The sequence below is a fragment of the Puma concolor genome, chromosome B3 (assembly GCF_028749965.1).
Source record: "Puma concolor isolate L17-30 chromosome B3, mPumCon1.1.hap2, whole genome shotgun sequence".
Classification (NCBI taxonomy): Eukaryota; Metazoa; Chordata; class Mammalia; order Carnivora; family Felidae; genus Puma; species Puma concolor.
The window spans coordinates 32,743,765-32,768,005 of NC_141672.1; the positions used below are offsets into that span (position 1 = coordinate 32,743,765).

At 47.2% G+C, this 24,241-nt stretch overlaps 1 protein-coding gene across 9 annotated transcripts in view; it reads left to right on the top strand.

Annotated features, from left to right (window-relative positions):
* SLC8A3 (solute carrier family 8 member A3) overlaps positions 1 to 20,981 on the top strand; it is a 143,732-nt gene extending 122,751 nt beyond the window's left edge. For 2 of the 9 annotated variants that reach the window (XM_086709406.1, XM_086709405.1), the window contains exons 3-8: positions 3,620 to 3,726; positions 11,365 to 11,382; positions 15,329 to 15,453; positions 15,999 to 16,098; positions 17,744 to 18,019; positions 20,395 to 20,981. In XM_086709406.1, coding sequence (XP_086565532.1) covers positions 3,620 to 3,726; positions 11,365 to 11,382; positions 15,329 to 15,453; positions 15,999 to 16,098; positions 17,744 to 18,019; positions 20,395 to 20,771 — 1,003 coding nt within the window. In that variant the 3' untranslated portion in view covers positions 20,772 to 20,981. Of the gene's footprint in view, positions 1 to 3,619; positions 3,727 to 6,281; positions 6,386 to 11,364; positions 11,383 to 15,328; positions 15,454 to 15,998; positions 16,099 to 17,743; positions 18,020 to 20,394 lie in introns of those variants that run through there. The other 7 variants (XM_086709412.1, XM_086709408.1, XM_086709407.1 and 4 more) reach the window with 7 other exon arrangements.
* The last annotated feature ends 3,260 nt before the right edge of the window (positions 20,982 to 24,241 follow it).

Sequence of the window (24,241 nt, forward strand, 5' to 3'; positions counted from 1 at the left end):
AAAGTGACCTGTGGCGGGGAGGTAGACATGATGGGGAGGAAAGATACTGAAGAAGGTCACATGGCCGTGGAAGGCCTCTCCTAGGCCTTCCATGCTTACGTGGGGACCCAAAGGTTGAGGGTAAGGACAGACCCAGGCACAGAGAACAAGCAAGGACGATGCCCAAAGTGGGAAGGGGCTTGATTTAAGGAACAGAAGCAGGGGCACCTGGGTGGCTCAGTTGGTTAAGCATCCGACTTCAGGTCAGGTCATGAACTCACGGCTTGTGAGTTTGAGCTCTGCATCGGGCTCTGGGCTGACAGCTCAGAGTCCACAGCCTTCTTTGGATTCTGTCTCTTTTTCTGCCCCTCGTCCCCCTTCAAATATAAATACACGTAGAAAATTTTTTTAAAAATTGAAGGAACAGGAAGAAAGACCAGTGTATCTGGGTCTCACAAGCAAGGGGAGAACGTTATGAATGGAATCACTGAGGTCACCAGCAGCTGATGATCTAAGATACTATAGACCATGATAAGGACTTTGTATTTATTCCAATTACAGGGGTGTGATGGGACTCAGATTGCATTTTTTTAAAAATTTTTTTAACATTTTTATTTATTTTTGAGACAGGGAGAGACAGAGCATGAACAGGGGAGGGTCAGAGAGAGGGAGACACAGAATCTGAAACAGGCTCCAGGCTCCGAGCTGTCAGCACAGAGCCCGACGTGGGGCTCGAACTCACGGACCGCGAGATCATGACCTGAGCCGAAGTCGGCCGCTTAACTGACTGAGCCACCCAGGCGCCCCCAGATTGCATTTTTAATGGACAATCCTGGGTTGTTATGGGGTTAGGAATTGAGGGAAGCGGCAAAGGCAGGGATCTCTCTTAGGAGGCTATTACCAAGTTCAAGGGAGAGGCAATGTTGTTTTGCTCTAGGTCTTGGTAGCAGAGGGAAAGATGGTGGCAGATGTATTAGGGTTGAGGTGGGGTCGAGAGGGAAGGGTGAGGAAAAGGAAGGGATCAGGGGTGATCCCAGGTTTGGATAGACGATGTTGCTGTTGACTGAAATGAGGAAGAACACGCCTGGAAAGAGAACTCAAGACCTGGCTGGTGATTCTCACTCAGTTTAAATGTTCTGTGGCTTCATTTGGGTTGGGCAGAACTGAGAGCTTACTTGGTTTTCTAGAGCTGGAAGGGATTTCTTATGCTTCCAGGCAAGGTAACACCTTAACTCCAAACAGATGTGATGCCTTCCCCGTGACTGATCTGAGTGAGGGAGTCTCACACCCCGTCTCCTCCCCTCACTACACCCTCCAGCCAGTGGCCCCAGCCAGCTACCCTCACTTCCTTATGCCACCACTAATGTCTGTCCTCATTGCCCTGTCTTCCACTGAGTTGTCGATGGCATCTCTTATTCTATTTATCCGTTCACTAAAAATCACAAGCACAATGTCTTATGACATGTGGCCTGTCCAGCCCAGAGCTTGTTGCTGACAAGGCCACAATTTGAAAAATGTGAGTCAGTATCTATGCTCTCACCCTTAACATTACAAGCCCCTCTAAGAGCTCATTTGGGGTCCATCATCCTGTATTAGCCAGTCCTTTCTTGACCTGACTTCTGTTTCCAGCCTGTACCATGTCTTGGGTCACCGGTTCTATGTATTGATTTCCCCTTATTTTCTGCCTTAATGATTGGAGATATAATACTTTCAGACGCCAAATTGGGGTCATATTACTTTTAAGGAATAATAGTTGCTATTTAGTAAACACTAAGGATCATGCACCCCACCAAGCACTTCACATGCGTTATCGGGGTGGGAGGGAGGGGAAAGTGGGTGATGGGCATGGAGGAGGGCACCTGTTGGGATGAGCACTGGGTGTTGTATGGAAACCAGTTTGACAATAAATTTCATATTAAAAAAAAAAAAGAACGCTCTGAAGTAGATATTCGTACTCTGCTTTACGTATGAGACTTGAAGAGCCTTAGCAAGTTGTCCAAGGTCACCCAGCTAGTGAGAATTGGAGGCTGGATTTGATCTCAGGTCCTCATCTCTAATACCAGTGCCGCTGCTCTCAAGGAAGAAAGGCCAAAGAGGCCTCTCAGAGCTTGAACGTTCATGCTTTCTGTGGTGGCTAGCCAGGATTGTATGGGATAGGGATGGATGTGGGTTTGGAGTCTTTGATTTTGAAACAGTGGGCTGGCGGGGGCCAGGATGTATTAGTAACTGCTATTAATTCACTTCAGGAACGACAGACCTACATTTGTTTCTGTAGGATCCACAATGTGACAGAGGAAGCTCTGTAGACATCCAGCACTCTTAACAGTGACTCAGGAAAGCTTGGGAGAGCAGAGAGGTTGTCCCAAGTCAGAGTATAAAGATATTCCTACTTTATATGAAAATAAAGGCAGGTGCTGAAGGCCTCAGCCTCCTCAACAAAGGGCAGGCCTCGGGCCCCCCAAAGTCTGAGAGAGCACATGCCCAGGGGCTCCTGTGTGCATCCCTTCATCCCGCTGCTGAGGGGAGACTCAGCTGCATGTGCGCCCCTCCACCAGTGTCCCATACCCTCTGCGAAAGGCCTCAGGTGGAGTCTTGTCCTGAAATGTCCCCATTATTAAGCAAAGGTTGGGAGAGGCCCAGGTCCATCTTTGTTTTTAAAGCTTTTAGTAATAGAAAAAGAAAGAAAGAAAGAGAGAAAGAGAGAAAGAGAGAAACAGGGAAGGAAGGAAGGAAGGAAGGAAGGGGGAGGGAGAGAAAAGAAAAGAGAAAAATGCAAATCAGGACTACTAAAATTGGTTTATATTTTTCAATGTTTAAATTAATGAAACATCTTTTAACATAAAAACAATATAATTGTGTTAGTCACAAAATCACTGTAGGATTTATAAGGCAGCCGTGATTCGGAGCATCCTAGAGTTAATGTGATCCAGTCAGCGCACCCCTGGGGCGGCAGCGTTCATTTGCAGGTAGCCTTGTAGTTTCTACCCCCAGTTATGAATTACCAGAATGCGTGACTTGAGCCACATGGCCCTCCTGGCTTCCCCGTGGTAGTCACTGCCACAGAGAAAGGGAAAAGTCCTTCTATTTCCAGGCAAGACTCCCACAGGCCATCGTGCCCCCCCATCCGTGTCCCTTCTATAACATGAGCCTTTCAGAGCAACACCTGCTCATTTCAAAAGTCAAAAACTTAAAAAAAAAAAAATTCTCTCTTGTCCTCAAAGCAAGAGGGATAAGGAAACAAACACTACAGAGGACCTAAGTGCTTGAGCTGTGATATATCTTTAATTCAGTGCTCTGACGACTGCCCTGGGATGCTGTAAGCATTATTTAGCCTGTTTGTGTATCAGTTACGTTATTTGTCCGGGGTTATGTGGCATATCTCAGATTAGAACCCAAAACTTTTGACTTTCCAGTCTTCGAGTCTGACCATGCCACGAAGCCACACAAAGCCTAAGAGGAGCCCAGTGAACCTGGAAGGGGGTCTGGGGCAGCCCCTCTCCTCTGTGCCCTCGTGGTGTTGGGGACACACTTTGACCTTTCTGGATCTTTTCACTGTTTTCATTCTCTTCCTGTTCCTTCTCCCAGCTGGCTGGCCCCCCACTGTGCTCCTTGTTTATGATACTTATTTTTCCATCCACAGCAAAACAATTCACATCAAGGTAATTGATGATGAGGCGTATGAGAAAAACAAGAATTACTTCATTGAGATGATGGGCCCCCGCATGGTGGATATGAGTTTTCAGAAAGGTGTAGTACCCTGTCCTCCACACTAACGTTAACATTCTTCTCTTCCCTCCTCTTCTGGTTCTTCCTGTCTCCAATCCGTTTGTCTTCTCTTCCCCTTTCTTCTACCTCTCTGGTTCACGTTCCTTTGTTTTCTTTCTTGTTCTCTCTTTTCCTTTCTTTCCACCTCTCCCTCTCCTCTCTCTGATCCTAGCTCTGTCCTAACACCTGCCAGCCTGTCACATGGTATCCATAAGAAGGATGTTCAAGAGTCGGTGGTAGTTTTTGTGGGATGGGGAAATGGATATGGGGGAAAACAGAGAGTGGGGAGAGAGAGAGAGAAAGTCAGCCAGAGCCCAGAGTATTATATGTGCGGCTCTCTGCTTCTCCTGGATGGCTTTATATATGGGAAAGAAAAAGACCATATAGCACAGCACCAGCAGGAGGGCAGCACTTGAGAAACTGGCCCAGATGCTCAGCACAGATGTCCATGGGCAGACATTGAGAATCAATGTATTTGGACTTGGGTTCTATTTGTGGTTCATCCCATTCCCCAAAGCAGCCCTTAGGAGCCATCCTTTTCACCATAGTCCTTTTGTCAAGGTGTGTTTCTCTCTCTGACCTTGATTGAGCTGAAAGTACAGGTTTGAGCTCCAGGTCTAGGTCGCAGGCCTACCTGTTGGACTCTGTTTTCCCTGCAAAGAGCATCCAGGTATGGTGGCAGACGAGCTAGAATAGTGGGAGAGGGGATTCTGACTTGAGTGGAAGCTTTCCCAAAAGATCACAGGATTTCTCAGAATAGATGGAGCCTTTGACTTCAATGTAAATGACCACACACATATCCCGGACTTCCAATGGGCAGGTCAGAACATCCTCTTCTGGACAGACCATCTATGTAGAGGGGAGCGGCCAGTATTCGGGGAAGCATTCCTTCCCTGGCAGGGCCATCAATCGTGTCCCTCCAGGCCATGCCCTTGGTCATAGAGCACCCCATTTCCAACCCACAGCAGAGTCCCTGCAGGAGAAAAACTGCCAGGCTCCTATTTCTTAGCCCGAGGTTCCCATATCTAGAGCTTAGAGAGAGGTTCCTAGAAAATTCTTCTTGTTAGTCATTTAGCTTTGTCTTTTGTCTACTCAGCAAGGTATGCAAAGGTGTCCCCAAATAGTACCAAAAAGGGTGACTGAAAATGTACTTGTGAAACACGCACACACAAAACACAAACACACACCAAATCTTGTGTTCAACAAACCATTTCAGATCAGTCTACCACTTTATAGATGGCAAAGCTGAGCACGTCTTCAGAATGGAACGGGAACATCAGAGGCTCTGATTAGACATCTTAGGTTATTGTTTGTTAGCACCTCTTTGCCCGTTAGAGAGCATTTAGGTCCCAGGCCAAAAACAAAGCAAGCAGAAAAGAAAAATCATGGCTCACTACTGAGGCCCGCCAACCCCACTGTGGTTCCATGAAGGACCAAGATGGGAAAGAAAAATCATGGCTCACTACTGAGACCCACCAACCCCACTGTGGTTCCATGAAGGACCAAGATGGGGATGATCCAGGCCCCATAGCAACTTCTCCCATGACAGCAGGGCTGAACCAGCGTCATGCCAGTCTTTGGAGGGGAGTGATTTTCAAGGAAACTTTGCTTCCCTGAATGATTTGTTTTTAAAAGACAACATGCTTTGTTGAGATAACCCAGAAATGAATCGGAACCTCCATCACCTTTTCCCCCAGAGCCCAGATAATCAGCATTTAAGGAAGCCAGCCTTAGGACTTATCACCCTATGTGATAGAAGTATAAAGGTGATTTAGAATTTGATGACTTCTATCATTTTCTTTACATTTTCCCAGGAGTGCATCAGCCATAAATATTAAAACAGTCCTATATCATATTGTAGTTAATACATACTTATTTTAGTTCCCATCACTGAAGCCCTGAGGTAAAGAATGACAAAGATAATAGAATTCTGCCTTCCTTTCTCTCTCTCGCTGTCTCTCTCTCTCGTTTCCCTTCCTCATAAATACTTTAAAATTTTCTTTATGAGGCTCACATAAGAAGTGAGTATAGACACAAGGAAGGAAAACGAGACCCCAGCTAGGCACTGTTGACACATTTCCTGTTGTAGAAAAATCATTTCCAATGGGCCGGTAATTTACCTGCTTCCCAAAGAAATGCCAGTTACCATGTGACACCCAATGGAATGCGCTGCCTGACTCACCTCCTACTAACTATCAGCAGGATCTAAACTGACTCCTTCCCACCATCACCCCCTTTGTCCTTCCCCTTTCCCTCCTGTCCCCCTGGAACCCTTCCTTTGCCCACTTTTCCTTGTCCCCTGGCTCCCTTTCCTTCATACCCAGAAGGACAACTACGACCAAGGAGACAAGAAAAGCTGAGACCATTTTTTTTATATGAGAAATGTACAATCCACCATAGTCCCGTCAAATGCCACCATGGCGGGACTGGGCTGCATGTACCAGGAGTGATGGGGAATGATTTTAAAGGCTGTGCTCCAAATGACAAACCAACCTACCGACCCAGTCGACACACTCTCTCTCTTGTTGTCCCTACAGGAAAACCATAAGGGTTAAAATAGTAGATGAGGAGGAATACGAAAGGCAAGAGAATTTCTTCATTGTCCTTGGTGAACCGAAATGGATGGAACGTGGAATATCAGGTGTGAGATTCTTTAAAAAACAAAACAAAATAAAACGACAACAACAAAAAGAAAGATAAAAAAAATTTAACTGAAAAGCAACAGCAGCAAAAAGCAACTCTATTTTTCTCCCCCCATTTTCTTCCCTTTTCCTTTTTCCTCTTTTTGACCAATGGACTTTTTTATTCTTTTCCCTCCTGTATTCTCGCTCTCACCCTGTTTCGGTGTCATCTCTGCCTTCTTAGCCTTAGCTGATTACCAAGTCCTCCTTTCCCACCTTCTGGACAGCGCTGCAGCCTGAACTCCTCATTACCCTACTGAGTTACTTCCTTCCGCCTTGTGCTCCAATGATCTGATCACCACTGTCCCCTGCACTCTCCCCCACAGCCCCCACACATACATGTAACCTGTAAATGTGGAAACTCCTTGGTGGGTGGGGAGGAGAAGAAAAAGAAAGGAATGTGATGCCATGCATGTCTGTGCCCCTTCCCTGCCTTCTTCCCCTCCCACCCCTTACCCTCGAGCCTGGATTGAATGGGGAAGGGTCTGGGCTGGGGGCTGGGGCCCATGTTGCAATGATGCTTTGACAGTTTTCTGCTGCATTCCCCAACCTTCCTTGAGTGCTTGGCAGGTTATTCACTTGCAGAGGGGTTCATAGGCCCCTCTGCCCTTCATGGAGGTAAGTGTTTTATCTGACTATTTCACAGTTGGGGAGACCATGGTATGAAAGGGTATACCAATTGTCAGAGCCCACAGCTTCTGAGACCTCTCTGAGAGACAGCTGGCTTCTGAGGTGGTCATACAATCTGGAGTCCTGAACTATTCTTCCTCCACTTGATATCCATCCCGTCTCATTCCACCTCTATTCCTAGCCCAAGGTAGAGAACTTTATTTAGACTACTTGAGGACAGTGCAATCCCTAAAGCAGAAAATTGAGAGTCTGCAAAAAGAAGGAAGTAATTCCAGGTATGGGAATCTCCCCAGTCAGAGGGCCTCGGAAAAGGAATGACATTGAGCAGGCCTAGAGTGTTGACTCAATGGGTTTTCTAATAGAAGGGCCTCTAAATGGTGTAGTTGGTGTTGATCCCTGAGAAGCAAGACGGCCCACAGGAGTCTGCCTTTGCTTGGCATCTGCAAATAGGCATGTCACCCAGATCCCAAGATAACCCTCATCCCACACCAGAGAAGTGGCTTCATCTCCTCTCTTCCTCAAGACATGCATCTTGGAATACCTGCTAGGGCTCCATTACTCAGGGACTGATTATGTTGCAACCAAGGAAGATGTAAGGAAAGATTTCCTCCCTTGAAGAAAATGATTGGAAACCACTACTTCAGAAGTGTTGGAGGAATCTATGTGGGAGTGGAAAAGGGTGCTCTTGGGAAATACCAAGAGAAGGACTTTCACACTCCCCTTCAGAAGAGGTATGCTTCTGGGACCCTCATGGAAGATGGAACAGTGAGACTCACTTGTTTTTCAAAAAAGGATGATTATTCTTCAGTTATTTCATATTCACATGACAGAGAGCAGCATAAAGCCTTTCATTCAAGGACAGTTGCTAAGAAATCCAGCAATTGTACTCCTGAAGGCTATCGACAGGTATGATTGATCAGTTTTCACTGTCTTCTGGGGACTCTCTCTGCAAATCTGACCAGTTCTATGTCCACCCAGGTCTGGATATGCCTAGTGTTCTAGAGACAAAAGCCATCTCCATCTTCCATTACTCATCTTCCCCTCGCCACCTGATAAGATGTCGCCATGAACCTGGCTTCCAGAGTGCAGGAAAAAAAAAAATCTCTAGTTCCATTGCTTAGATTATGTTCCTGCCGATCCTCCAGTTACTACCACTGAGAATATCCTCAGAAATCGTCTCAACACCTGCCCTACCTCATTCCCACCTCCCTTGTATCCATTGTAAGCTAGTTTACAATGGCCTTAGATGTCTGCTGCATCTTCATGATTGGTTAGATGCAGCAGACATCTAAGGCCATTGTAAACTAGCTTAATCAATTTCCACAGTCTCTGCTACTTAGGTGCAAATGAAAGCAGCACAAATGATCAGGGTAGCTGGAAAGAAGGCAGTGGCTCCAGACAAGAAGAATGGGTTACAAGTCCACCCATGACTTTATTCCACCATTAAAGAGGCTTTTCTTTTCTGCCTCCCCAATAAACCCTGATCAACAGCAGGACAGAGAGTGACCCAAGATACACCTTGTGCTCTTCAAGAGACTCAGCCAAATGCAAAAATGCCTTTGTCTACTCTCCATTTGAGACTCTCCCACCACCCCCACCCCCTTTTCTGAACTGGGCTTTTTGTCCAACGAGATGTCAGCAAAGGCTTAGTGGAGCTTAGTCCTGGAGAGGGAGTAGGTGAGCAGGCAGGTATCCTCCAGATCTTCCCGGTGACCAAGATGCCAAAATGGAAGATGCCAATAGGAAATATGTGCATTTCCAGACGTGGTCTCTTGTCTAATTTCAGTTTCTTCAGATTTTCCCATATTTTGGCATTAGACCATAAGGTAAAAGGTCATACAACTTGATTGTCTAGACTCAGAATCAAATGAAAACCCATCCTGATTTTCAGAATTCCCTGGTGTTCTCAGGGTGAGAAGCTGTACAGTAGAAATTGCTTTTCATTATCACTGCTGCATGGGAGAGTCTCAGGCATTCAGAACAGCATAGACTTTGCATGGTCAAAATGACAATTGCATTACAAAAAAAAAAAAAAAAAAGCCTGTATTTGAAATAGCAGATTCTATTCTTGGCAAACAAAACAGACTTGAGAGGTGAAATTAAATGCTCTAGACGAGCTAGAGGAGGGGAAAAGGGAGGATGAATAGGAAACACAGTTGCCCTGGCATAGAGTAAACACCCGAGTCCAGAAGTAGGCATCTGAGATCAACACTGAGCAGCATGGTCAAGGCTGTTGGGCCTGGACACTGAAAGCCTCATGTGGAAAGGATAGCATTCTCCCCCAGTCATAGGGCCTGTTCGTGCCCCCTCTTACCACATCAATGGGCTCACCCTGACAAGCTGCCCAGATGCTTCCAATTACTCACAGAACTATGCTATTTCCTGTATGTCCCTGGGGTATGTGAGCAGGGATAAATGATGCTCACCTGACCCTGGGGATCAATACAGGGGAAAGTTCAGCTGCAGATTCTCTCATCAGCAGCAGCAGGAAAAACACCCTGGAGGTATTATGTCACTCAGAATTGGCCTATCTGGATCTTGCTGACCCATCTATAACTGCTAAATGGAAAGTCTCAAATCATGTAGACAATGACCAGAGAGTAGTACAACTCTAGCTGACTGCAAGCCCTCTCACTGTGGTAGAGATGAGCCTGGTGTTGGGAGGGACATCTGAGTGAAAACCAGGGCATCAGGGACCTTTTTGGAAGAGCTACCCCTTGTCTTGCCAACATGGGTACACTAATGTGTTCAGGTTTCTGGTTTCCACTGGAACTTGGGGGCCAGGAGAGGCTCTTCCATGCAGATCCATAGAAAGAGTAGAATGAACAAGCTTTCTTGCTATCTATCTATCTATCTGTCATCCTTCTATCTATCTCAATATAGCAAGGAGATTCACTCATCAATTATTCCCTTGGACTTCCATATGGGAGAAAGCAGAAAGTCGACCTGTTGGCCCTGTTTATGTACTGTAGAGATTCTTGATCCACATGTGTCTTCAGTGGTTGCAACTGTGCAATGATGGATCATAGACCTGAGTTGCCTTCCTAGAGATTTTTAGAGGAAACAATTCACAGACACCACCCCCACTCCTTCCTCAGCACCATCAGTCACCAGCTGTACCAAGACTATGTGGTAGGATGTGCCCAGACTTTTATTTGATAAGAGCTAGGGAGTGTGGGGCTGTGCTAAGACACCAATGAGATGAAAATGTGGTATGTCACAATAATTTTTTAACATAAGTACAGTCCAGGGGCTAGGGATGCCCTGTGTTAGGTACGTCTAACCCAGCTTCCCAGTCCATGTAGGGGCCTTGCTATTTGTCATCTTTCATCTACAAATAGCTTTCAGTATGACTGTGGTTTAGCCTGTCCTTTCTGGAACAAAAAGACCAGCATCCAGAGATGCAGCACCACTGGATCTATTACAATTGCCAAAATATGTGGCAAAAAACAAAGCTTTATTGAACACCTCCTAGTTGCAGTGACTTTGCTGGGCACAGGTGATACAAATGGTAGGAGTCCATGGCCCTAACCTCTAGGCTGTATCTATAAAAAGATAAACCATTCAAAAAAATACTCTGCAGAACTTAGCTTTTCACTAGGTCATTCTTTGAGGGGAACTCAAAAGTTCTGGCCAGTGTGGTAGCTAGGAAGCTATTTGTGGCCATGGAAATGTTACAGTCCCTGAGAAGCTAAGCATGATCTGATTATAAGGTTAGGGATAGAAGCCGTGGGACTGAGCACTGTTCACTATTTTATGCCACTGCCCACGCTGAACTCCTGTTCAAGGCCCAGGGTCATATTCTCCACTGACAAGCCAGCTACGCTGGCAAGGTTGCGACCTCTACAGTTTTCCTGGTAACTGGATTCTCATTCCTTCACAGATATGATATGACATGGTATATGATATGATATGGTATGATATGATAGCCTGATAACCTGATATGATAACCTGATTCCTTAGAAGATCATGAATGACCAACTCTGTCCCTGCTCCACTCAAATGGTCCTCCCATCCTCATTGCTTTTTCCCTAGTCCCCAAGAGTTACAGGGAAGGTCCGGGGGGAAAGTCAGGCTGCAGGGCTCTGGTGCTCAGCAGTCCCTCCAGTGGCTCATACCTCTTGCTGCTGCTGCTGTTGCGCATGCTCCAAATGCTGCCTTTTGCATGTGGCTGCAGAGCTCTCACCCACTAAGCTCACTGCTTTCCTTATACTGCTGCAACCACAAAGCCTGGGGACACTTTCAAGATGGGACCTTAATGCTCTTTCCTTTTCTTTCTTCCCCTTGTCTGGTATCCATTTGCAAACAGCGCTCCTGTTGTCTCCAGGTAAGAGGTGTCTTGCCCCATCTTTTCTACTTCTTGCCAGTGCCATTATTTAGTTTAAGACCAATGTCCTTTGATTTATTTAATAGGAACTGCGGGCTCGAGCTAACCTGACAAGTTCTCCTAAGACTGAGAGGTTTATTTCCCTACTTGAAGTAATTGTGAGGAAGTTGACAATTCACTGAGCACCACTTTTGTCAGCGGATGTGGGTAAAGGCATAGCTGGTCTTCTCTAGGACCAGGAAGAGAGTTGAAACTTACCAAAGAGATAGTGGGTCAAGACTTCTGAGTCTTAATCATCTGTCATCTCATGTTGTGGGGCAGGAGCGGATAGGGTCATGATGGGATTCGAAAGAAAATACTCTGATCTTGAGGGAACCGGGGAAAAACAACCAGGAGCTGCTGTGAGAACATGAAATGCACTTTTTTAAAGAATCTGGAATTTTACTGATCCTGGAGATGTTGCATCTCATTACAGCTGAGACCTAAATTGCTAGAACTTTGGTTCATTTGTCATTTACCCTTGAAGTCACAGGTGCCGTGAACAAGAAGAATTAGGATATGATGGGTGGTGGGGACAATTATCTGGCTGAAAATAGAAATCTTGGAGAATTTACTGTGGACATATTCGCATGCAGAATCTAGGTTCTGTTGTAGGACATACACCTTCTTTGAGAGCATGCTTGCATCAGTGGAATCCGATCATAAACAGCATCCAACTTCGCGAGCAGATAGACAAGCATTTCCAGCATATCAGTAATACTCTAACTCTCAGTATAGACAGCGTGAGCTATACCAGATGTCTGAATGTAAGTTAAGATAACATTTTAAATTTCATCAGTTCTTTGAGCATGCAAAAAAATTTTTAAGAGCATTTGAGAAGCAAAACAACTTACAGAATTCGCTAGTATTCAAAATTACATACAGGCTGCAGCCTGGTTTTGAGAAGGGGCAGTGTATATAGTTAAAGACATTTGCCTTCTTGGCAGCCTTATACAAGAATAACAGTATAAATAGGGAAACCCCTACATTTTTACTTTCTGGAAAAAAAATGACTTTAGCTTCCTTGGCCACTTGCTTCCTCTCTAGACCAACAGGATAAGAACTACCTCTGACTCCATATTTTCCACTATTCCCCCAGGGTATTAATGCCATGGCATTGGGAGTTACTTCTCCACTTACCTTCTTGCCTGAGAAGGTGTTTGAGCTTCTTTGTTACAACTCTTGCTTCTATGCACCCCCACCGCCAACCACACACATACGCACACAACAAAGTTTGTGATTCAATTTAGTCTTTCTTGTACTTTTAACATATTTGTTAAAATACCAGTAGAAACTGAAATAGGAAAAGAAAGTGTCATTTTCTAGATCTTTCAGTCTGTAAACTTTTCATTTAGGAGCCCATGGTTAGACTTAAAATTCATGGTAAATCTCCAATTCTTGTTTCAATTTTCCTGGGTGGACAGGCAAACATGGTTAACAATGCCTGGTGGTGAAAGATGGAGAGTAGATACGCTTCGTTCTGAGCTACCCCGCCAAGCTCAGGAACCTGGGAGTCAGGGCATTAGTTACATCGCCCCATTTCTTCCTGAGGATGCCTATAGAGCATTCACAACATCTATTCTTGTCTGGCCTGGCAAGCTCTTTGTTCCTCCAATATTTGTTCGATCTTTCATCCTATTCATATTCTCTCTCTATCACTCTCTCTCTCTTCCCCCTCCCCCTTTTCTGAGATCTGAGAGTTTGTTCAGTCAGCCCAAATGTCAAAATCACCTATCATTTATTCTCTTCACTTGAAATTCTCAGTAATTACATAAACAAATTATCAGAATCATTATGGTCTTTTAGAGTTGAGACTTATCACTCTCTCAAGAAATTAATTTAAATGTAAAGGAATGATAATTATAAAAATAGGAAAAGGCAGGAATTACTACCAAACCAAGACACTAAATCAGAGTTGATTTAAAGGCATGTGAATCAATCACTTAACCGATCTATATGGAGTACCTCTGTGGAGCTATGGGAGAGCCAAAGATAAAGGATTGGTATTTGTCAAAGAGATTTTTGCAAAAAGCCAGATGGAAAAACTGACTATCACCACAGGGGTGGACAGGTCAGTAGGTAGATCAATATCCTGCCAGATGGATGTAGTGCCAGATTGATAGCTAGACAAGGGGTTAGACAGGTACATTTATATGTCACTGGAGAGCTCATTATATTGGTATAATAAAGTTCTTGTGGCACATGTAAAGTATGACATGGGGGAATTGGGGAGGGAGGAATAGAATAATACGGTCACTGCTAGGATAGCCATTGTGATATGGTGCCAAAATGTAAAGTCGAGGGAAAAAAAGTACCCATGGTTTTAAAGAATCTGTAAGTCTTTTCCTAAAGGCTTTTTCTCAGAGTGGCTTGCAGTCTGGCTTCTAGGATCACTGACTTCATAGCCAGAACCCTGGATGCACCCAGATTTGCCTTCATAATTAACTCATTAAAAACTCAGAATCAATGAATTGAATAAAATCAGGCTGCTAGAGGGTGTCTGTTTACTTAGAAATAGACAGGACATTGATCCTTGAGAAATAATTGCTTCCGAAAGCCGTCACCAACACTACCGGGAGGACAGCACCACGGACAGCTCCCAAACATTTTGGGATTGCCTTCTGTGTTTGTTGCCAGAAGCACTGAGTAAAACAGCCAGCTCAGGAATCGTCCACATACTTTCTTACCATCTTCATTCACGACAACTAAGAAAATCCTTATGTAAGACAGCCTCTCTGGTAACTTATACTCTTGGCTTATCGTCTTTCCAGTGAATTCCTTTCCTTGCAACTTCAAGAGCTCGAGTCTCACCTGTCCCTACGCTTCAGCGATTCCCAAGTTAGAGAGAAAAGAAGACCTCCCTGGCCTCTGACCCACTTTGTCCTTGAGATTATCCAAGGACCAAAGGATTTCCGTAGGAGATTCACTGTGTGGAATGAAAGCAATTAAGGAACTCAATAAAAGAATTAATTGCATGTAAGAATGTGGAGTTGGAAGGAAAGATGTTGAAATGATCTCTGAAAGAAACAGGCTGCCAAGAGCAATTTCCTAATCAAAGGGGAATAAAAAGATTCAATCTCTATTTCACTCTAATCCAGAAAACATGTCTTCATGGTGAAGTGGTCTCAAAATGGACTCACCAGCTGAAGTGGAAAATTTTTCCCACCATTCAACATGAGAAGGGACCACTGGTAAATGAGTCAAGATGCTGAGGGATACAGGGAATGCCTCAAAAGAAAGTAAAGGAAGAGCTTCCTCTGGGTTTTGATTGAACAAGTATTTCTGTTCCAGAAGAAATGGGCCTGGTTCCTACAGAAATCCTGGGGATCTTTCATTGGAAAATCATGAAATCTTTCAGGAAATCTTCCAAGTTCTCATTATGAGGATGACATTCACTTGTATGGAGTGTAGATATTCCTCCTTTCTCCTTTATAGAGGGCACAACCCCAGTGGTGTTGGAAACAGATGTTAATGGGAACCAGTAGACATACCCTTTGGATTAACGTGTGGTTCTGACCCCCAAGAATTTTTACATTAAGTAGTTGAACGGTCAGGCCCAGTAATTCAAAATTGTTAAAGCCTTTTGTTCCCAACTCTCCAATATCTCACCAGATGACATGGTGACTTTACTAGGTGCTGTTTCTCCGAAGGTCTTTGGGTCAGGTTGCTCACCCCGGTATAAAATGGAAATAGGAATGTTTATCCCAGGCCTGAAAGGGACCCTCTCATGGTCTGATGGCTCTAAAATGTTCAGCATGGTGTAGAAAGAGTCACTAAAAAGTACACAAAGGACCCATTCTCAAGAGCAGTTTGCTTTGTGCCCACTACCCATGCCTCACACTCTGACCTTTAGACTCCTAGGGAGTGGCGAATGTGCTAAAGCTAGTCTGATTTTGTTTTGTTGCAGAGGTGACAGACAGGAAGCTGACTGTGGAGGAAGAGGAGGCCAAGAGGATAGCAGAAATGGGAAAGCCAGTACTGGGCGAACACCCCAAACTAGAGGTCATCATTGAAGAGTCCTTTGAGTTCAAGGTCAGGCTATAAGTGAGCTCAAATTGAATAATAGGGTAATGTGGTGGGAGATAGAAGTTCTGTTCCAGTTTCACCACTGAATGTGTGAAGTTGAAACTGAACAAATCATTTAACCACCCAGGGCCAGTCTCCCCATTTGTAACATGGAATGAATAGTGCTGGCCATTTAGATCCTAGGAATATTGGGTGGGAGGAAACAACATATAGAATAAATGGGCTATAAAGCCCCTGGATGTATTATCACTATTGTTAACTGCATTTTAAAAACAGAAATTCTAAAATTTTCTGCTCCGGGGCAAAGTTTATTGATCTCATTACCATTATGCTCTACTGTATTGCTCTAAGTATCCAATATCCGTCATCACAACCAAAGAAAAGGGAAGTGGAAAGACTGACCCAGCAGATATCATCCAAGGCCATTACTTTGAGAATCCATGTAGACATGCCTGGAATGCAAGACATTTTCCATTCCCTTGAAGCACCAGACTCTTCAACAGTTCTGAGCTTTCTAACCTCATGATTCCAAGTTTTTCTCTCCCTGACAGAATACGGTGGACAAACTGATCAAGAAGACAAACCTGGCCATGGTTGTGGGGACCCATTCCTGGAGGGACCAGTTCATGGAGGCCATCACTGTCAGCGCAGGTAAGAGGGTCTCAAGATGGGCACTAGCCTCACTGGGAGAAGCAGGCAACACCAGAGAAGGGAGAACACAGCCCCATCAGCAGCTGCCAATTTCTGGGAAGGCTTCTGTGCCCCAGCTCTAGTCCTTGATGTTCGCCTGTTTCACTGGGTCACTTTGGAAAAGAATCATGGGGTAGCTAAAAAAGCATGGCTATTTCTGGTTTCAAATCCTGGCTCCACTGTGTGACCTGGAACAAGTTATCCTCCCTGAACCACAATTCCCTCATTCGAAAAAGGAACCATTTCGACCTTTCTCAGCAAAGTAAATAGAATGCTAGCATCTGGTACCAACACAAACTGATTAAAATCCTGTTTCCATTATTACTTCCTCTCATTACTTTGGTCCTCCTTTTCTGTAAAATAGGGGACTCTTCTGATTAGACATGTGGGGGTCCGGAGTTTGTAAAATCTATGCCTTGATTTCTGACAGACCTCCACCCGCGATGATTCCAGACCTCTCCTTTGGCATGTACTGACAGATTCCCTCAGTGGTGGCCCACAGCACAGCCAGGGTCCCAGGCAAGGTCTCACCGCCACCGCCAATAGCGCCTCCTGGCATCACCAAGGCCCCCTTGTACTGCCCAGCTCCACCAGCCTTGTCTGCTTTCGTGAGGCTTTGCTGTCATAGCAACAACCCACAGGGTCATATCCCTAAGGCCCCAGAGCCAGAGCAGAAGTACGGCCAGGAAGACAGGGTGGCTGTGGCCGCGGCTGCCCCACTTTTCATGTCGCCCGCTTCAGATACTCCCAGTTTCCTCTCTGGTGACCTTGCTTTGACCCTACAGAGACAGTAAACAGAGTATAGGCCACGTCATGTAACCCCCTCCTTTCTCAGACGGGGGAACTGAGGTTCAGAAACAAGAGGTGATTTACTCCCAGCTTATGGATGCTCTTCCTGGCAAAGCTGTGACTGGAACTCAAGTGTCCTAACTCCTCCTCTTTCACAACCCAGCTTCCTCCGATGGTGTCAAAACCTTACAGAAGTTGCCCTGGACAAGGTGCCAGCATGCCTCAGCGCATCCTCTTCTTCCAGACTGCTGAATGGGCAACTCTGCCCACATTTCCTGGCAAGGACCATGGGGCCCATGCCTGCTCTGTCCCATGGGATATTTGGAGGATGGCGTGGGCTCTCTGGTATGCCTGCATGATCTGGAATGACAGCCGCCCCTCTGGGGACGGATAACAACCAGAACCACGAGGTTATTGCAGCAGTCCAGCGAAGAGGGGACACACAGCTGATGTCGCTGTTCTTCACGCAGGCAACCTGACGCAGCCGGCTCTACCCTCCTCTGCTTCATTGCCTTGGCCCTCCTGTGTTCTTCCCCCAGTCTCTTTCTCTCTCTCCCTTTTCTCCCTATTCCCCTGTCCTCTGTTTCCCAGTCTCCCGCGGTGCCCTGCATTCACATTGACCAGTGGGGCACCCCAACTCAGGTCCCGTTTCCCAGCTGTTTTCTGGTGCCCGTGCCCTGGCCCACACCACTCCTCAGGAGAGAGCTGAGGTCTCCTGCCAGCCAGTAATGCTTGTCATGTGGGTTGACTCGACTTCCTCATGAGTGGGGATCTGACCTTGCTGCCCTCTCCTGGGCCTGTTTTCTCTTGTCTCCAGCAGGGGATGAGGATGAGGACGAGTCAGGAGAGGAGAGGCTGCCATCCTGCTTTGACTACGTCATGCACTTTCTGACGGTCTTCTGGAAGGTGCTGTTTGCCTGCGTGCCCCCCACAGAGTACTGCCATGGCTGGGCCTGCTTCGTTGTGTCCATTCTCATCATTGGCATGCTCACAGCCATAATCGGGGACCTGGCCTCCCACTTCGGCTGCACCATTGGCCTCAAGGACTCAGTCACGGCTGTTGTGTTTGTGGCATTCGGCACCTCTGTGCCAGGTAAGAGTGAGGGGTGCTCGGGTTTGCAAAGAGGATATTACCAGGGTCAGGTGACCCCTACACTTTGCCTCATTATCTTCCTTGCTGTCTCAGATCTGAGCTTAACAGAGCCTCTGCCCCCTAAGGTGCACAAAAGTCAAAGGGATTCCTGATGATATTGCCAACGACGGCTAACGTTTCTTGAGTACTTCTGATGTGTCACCCACTGTGTATGCTAAGCAGTTGACATGTTTTATCCCTGTGATGCTCACCAAAACCCTATTTACTAGACATAGTTGTCATCCCCACGTGACAGATGAGAAAACTATGGCGCACAGAGTTAAGTCAACTGCCCATGTAAGTGGTCCACTCTCTTAACCTCCACGTTGTAGGAGTGCCGCAAACAACGTAATTCAAAGAACATAGATTCTGCTCTTCTTCCATTTCCCTCTGGCGGTCTCTGAGATAGAAGTTTGGCCCAGTTGAAGATGCCACGTTCGAAACGTTTCCAAGCATTCTTGGCCTCCTCCCTTCGAGGGACACCTGTGGGGTACAAAGTGTCTCCTGGCGGCACAGGAGAGGCAGCTTTAGTGAGCTGTTGTCCTTGCATGTGATGAATTACACCTTCTTTTTTTTTCTCTTATAAACACCCAAAGGCGAACAGGAACAGGCATGAATTTATTCATTCATTAGACAAATATTTACTGAGCCCGATGCAGTTTTGTGCTAGTTGTTGAGGCAATCGTGGGAGGCAGGGCAGAGGTGCTCCCCTCTCTGAGTGGAGTCCGTCAGCTAGTGACAGAAACCACACGCAGCTACTGCAATTGAAACCATCTCGATAAGTTCAATGAAGGGCAAGTAGAGGTGCTGTGCAAGCATAAAACAGGGGGCCTGGGCTGGATCAGGGATGGCTTCCAAGAGAGGCTTATGGAAGCTGGGCTGGAATGACAAGGAGCAGTTAGTAGGCAGAGGGCTGTGTTAGCTTCGGCTTCTTACTTGGTTCAGTTGGGTGTCCAAGGCATCTGAACCTGAACTCCTGCCAGGGTGCCTCCCCACCCACCACAGCAAGGAAGAGAGAGCATCCTCTGACAAGCGGGTTCGGCTGAGTCCCATCGGACAGGACCCTGCTGGCTGGACCTAGGGAACCCCTTCCCGGACTGAGAGAACACATCCTTTTGGAGGGTAGCTAAATTGACATCACCCTCCAGGAAAACCTCTTCCCCAAGCCCCAGCACAGAGCAGTGGGATTATGTCTACATTAGTGATGCAAGAGATTTGGCTCTCCTGGAAATGTGTTGGGTGGTGGGAAATTAGACAGATGATCCATGGAAGGCTTTGTGGAGGAGATGCCCTGTGATCCCTGTTCTCCGGGCCTCCGGGGACTGGAACCATCAGAGGGGAAGGAGAAGAACTATCACAGGGGAAAAGGAACACATGTGGGAAGAAAGTGCAGAGGATCAGAGGTGAAAAATCAAGGTCATAGGCAAGAAAAGGCAAGAGGTTTTCTCTAGGAGATCTGAGAAAATTGGCAACAAGGAGGCAAGCTGGGACAAGCGGGCAAGGAGGGAGCTTGGGGCACTTCCAAGTCCTTGCAGTTGGTCCAGGGAGCAGCTGGCAGCATTAGGGGCTTGAAAAAGGTTATGTGATGGTGAGCTTCGCTGATTTCGTGGCTTGGCCTGAAACTCTCTGGATGAAGGATGATGATAGACAGAGGACCCTTCCATGAGGTTTTTAGGGCCAAATGTCTTGTTAATTTCCCATGTGACCTTGGGTAGATTACTTGACCCTTATTTTCCTTACCTGTGAAGTAAAAGGGTGGCTAGATGTCCCTGACAGTCCTTCCAATGCCTACAATCCATGCCAGCATCTGAAGTCAAACAGCTTGAGGGGCTCTGTGCCCCACATACTAACTACAAAGGCAGAGCCCTGTCTTCTTTGAGCCCATACCTCACGGTTCCCTGGCGTGTCCTCTGTCCCCGTAAATCCAGCACCTAACACACTGCTGAGTCCGGGGGCATCGGGTCACGACTGTGTTCCGTGAGAATGCCCCACGTGATGGTTATAATCAGGCATCTACACAAAGCAGCTTCCCAGGAGGCCAAGGTTGCCTGGGGGAGATGGTGGGATAGCAAACTCCCCTTACTAAAAAAATAACCCCAAAGGAACAGCAAGCCCACTCAGTAAATATCAGCACCAGCAGGCCCTTAGGGACCTTTCACACTCCAGCAGATGAGGAACCTGAAGCCCAGAGAAGTGAGGTAACTTGTCCAAGGCCACACAGCCTGTTCATGACAGAGCCCTTGCCTCTCCTTCCTGAGCTCAGCCTTCTGGACACACAGGTGGGCCCTCCGCGTCTCAGGCTCCTTCCAGCTCCTGCTGTCTCTGCCCTTTTCCAGATATGTTTGCCAGCAAAGCCGCTGCCATCCAGGATATGTACTCAGATGCCTCCATCGGCAACGTCACGGGCAGCAACGCCATCAACGTCTTCCTGGGCATCGGCCTGGCCTGGTCCGTGGCCGCCATCTACTGGGCCCTGCAGGGACAGGAGTTCTACGTGTCCGCCGGCACGCTGGCCTTCTCCGTCACCCTCTTCACCATCTTCGCGTTCGTGTGCGTCAGTGTGCTCCTGTACCGTCGGCGGCCCCACCTGGGCGGGGAGCTGGGCGGCCCTCGTGGCTGCAAGCTGGCCACAACGTGGCTCTTTGTGAGCCTGTGGCTCCTCTACATACTCTTTGCCACGCTGGAGGCCTACTGCTACATCAGGGGGTTCTGAGCCACAGCGCGGGGCCTCCGCAGCACAGGCCCCGGACTCCTCCTGAGAGAAGGGCGCTTCGCCCCCCTCTCCGGGTGAGCAGCCCCCGCAGAGGCAGGGGCCCAGCCCCAGGAACCTCACCCGACCCAGGCCCCGGCCGCGGACTGAAAGGGCAGAGTCTTGACCAACCGAACAGAGTGGAGGAAACACCCACTTTACAAAGTATTTAATTCAGTACAAACCAACAACAGCAACAAATCCACCGCCTCTCCATCTTCCCACCCATGTCCCCGACCCACCACAAAGGTCAGAGCCTCTCACCGCCTTTGGATTATTCCTTTGCTTCTCCTTCCCCGGGGACAGGGCGTCCCCTGTCTGTCCGGTCCCGCTCATCCCTGCTCTCTGACTCGGCTGGCCAGGATGGAAATGAGGCCTATCCGTGTGGCTGCTTTGGGGCTCCCTTTTCGTTTCATGGTATTGTTGCGGTTGCTTTCGTTTTCATTTTCCCGTCAGGTGTTGCTCACTGTTCGTTGTGTCTTTTCTTTCCGAAGTCAGTAACAGGTGCTGTGAAGGAGCTCGCGGTCTGAGCCGACAGGTAGAGGCAAGGATTCTCACCCTCACTCTCTCCCTCTTGCTGGGTCTCTCGGCTTCATCAGGGTCCTGCCCCCCAGGCTCCTTTTCTTCTGAGCGGGAGAGTGAGGGTGTTTGGGTGGAAGTTTGTTTGCACACCTACGCGGGGCGCGGAAGAACGGGCTCGGCCTGAGATGGGGGCAGGAGGAGGCTTATGTGCTTATGTCCAGATCCAGTTTAAAACACAAGGTCATGGTTCCCTTCCCTGCCTTTCCAGTTGATTCTGTCCGCCTCGCTGTGTCTGCCGTGTCCGTGTCTTTATGTTTATCCTTCTGCAGGAAGACCCGCCAAGCAGGAGATGCGGGACAAAAATAGGAATGGTATGTGATGACAGAGGAGGGCAGCTGGGGAAACAAAAGGAGTAGATGGCTTCTCGAGTATCTTTGGCTTCGCATCGGAGGCAGAGAAGAGCTGTCCACCTAGCGAGATCTTTAAGAGCAAAGATTGTATTTAAAATGTCAGTGCTTCGGAGAAATGTCAGTTTCACCACCCCCTTGCTCTCTAACATGCCACACCAAGAGGTCTGTGACTGTATTTCTCGAGGTAATGCAAAAACTTAGAGGTTGGTAAGAAAACAAGGGGCTCCTTCCACCTCTCCTGGACCCTCCGGTCACGTCTGAGAGCATTTTCTCAAGAGAAGAACTGGAATTTCTCATCTCTCCCACATTCCTGCTTGTTTTTAAACCTCATGAAGCCCTTTTTCCAGCCTGTGGGCTGTTTCTTGCCCCAGTAAAGAGGAATCTTAGTTGTTGTCATCCCATGGAGACTGGGTTTATAGAAAAAGAGATTGCCGTGGCCTACAGACCTTTTCCCAACAAATTTGAAAAGGACCTGGCTTTAAAACACACACACACACACACGCGTGCGCACACACACACACACACACGAACACACATATGAAATCATCACAAAACTGCCCACAGATCTTTAGGCTTTCTTCATTGACATAAATACATTTTTTAAGGGGGGAAAAAAATTAAAAAACACCTGTTTAATTTTAAACACATTTTTTTAAGAAAAAAATAACTAAAAAAGAAACAGTGCTCATGTCATAAGCTATGTTGACAGTTGCCAGTGGAAATGTTGGGTTGGTTTAAAAAAAAAATAAAAGCTATACTTATATCTCTCTAAATACAGCTTGCTTCTCCCATGTTTCTTCAGGAAAAGGTCCAGGGGGCCACGTGGGGTTTCTTCTGGAGCAGATGTGGTTGAGGTGAAAGTGTCTTCTCCTATTTGTATCTCCTGTTGGCATCTGTTGTCCCCTCAGATGCCGGTGTGCCAGACCCAGTATTTTTAAAGCAAAAAAATCCTTCAGGGAGATGCCACCTGTCAGAAGCTAGACGTTTGGACACTGGGATACAGAGGTAGCAGAACTGTGGTGATTACAAGAAAGAGCCTTTTGAATCAGAGAGGCATGGTGGGGCAGGAGTCCAGCTGGGCAAACGGCGCCCTGCATTGATTACCACGAGGGCATTCGTTCATGCGTTTACTCGTCGCCCATTCCACAGGTGGATTTTGAACACCTTCTATGCACCTATCTACACTCTGGTGATACAAGGAAGACCTCAAGCAACTCATAGTCCAGAGGGGGAGGTAACACTTTTTTAACCAAGACTCTTTTGGTTATAAGAAACAGAAGCCCATTAACTTAGCCCGAGAAGTGGAGGGGGGCAGTGCTGCAAAGGGCTGGTGGGGGCTCTCGTGGAAGCCAAGGCAGAACCACAGCTGGTGACGGGGTGCTGAAAGCCCTCAGGAACCAAGTCCGCTCTCCCCATTTCCCAAGTGGCATCGTCTCCCCGGTCCTCACTTCCTTCTCTCCATCAGACCCAGCTGCTTCCCCTCCCTTCTGAGGTGCTCCCTCTACTGTGCTTGTGTGACACAGGGCCAGGCACCGCCACCAGCCCTGACACTGTGTCGTGAATGTACAGCTCCATTCCCCCGACCGACTGGGACATCCCTCTTTTTCTCTGGGCGTGAATTCTCAGTGGAGTGAATGTGACCAATCCCCCCACCCCCATCCTCAAAGGGCCACTCCCAAAAGGCAGAATCCTCTGTAGCCGGCTGCATCATGGTGCTGGAGTGCCTGTGGATTGGTAGCTTTGTCTGAATTCCTGGTCTGAACAACTCAGGCAAGAAGAGGGGCGACTTTCTGAAAAGCGAAGTGATGGGAAGGAGCCTCTGAAGCATATGAACCAGCAAGGTAGAAATAAAAATTACCTTTCTATGCCATGAGTGCTCTAGGAATGGCATAAACAGGTGCCATGGGAAACACCAACTCAGCCTGGAAGCACTGGGGAAATCATACAGAGAATGTAACCTTTAAGGAAGGTCTTGAAGGAAGAATACAGTGATTACCTTGGTGAGGGGGTTTGGTGCTGAAGGAGAGGCAGAAGGAAGCGGCACGCTCCAGGGCACAGGGATAGAACAGGATCTGGTGTGGTCCTGGAATAATGATGGTTGGCATGGCTGGCAGATAGAGTTCAAGAGGACACAGAACAACATAAGAAAGTAGGCGAGGAGAAGGGTTTGGCTAATGGGCTCGCTTCGTTCTTTGCCAGCCACCACCTTGACAATGAAAAATGCCCTTTAGCTGATTACACGGTAGGTGTAACGTCATGAAATCCATTCATACCTCTCATTCCCCCCTTTTGAGTCGTTTCTGGGTTATCGCGATGTTAGACTCTGTCAAGGGAGAAGCTGGGATAAACCAGAGAGAATAGGAAAGAGGGTTGAGAAGAAGAGCCTGGGAATCTGAAGACCTGGGTGCTGGTCTAGATGCCACCACTGCTTAGTTCCATGGACTTGCACCGCTGTCTCCATCTGGGTCAGCTTCCTGAACTACACATAAGGTCCTAAGAGAT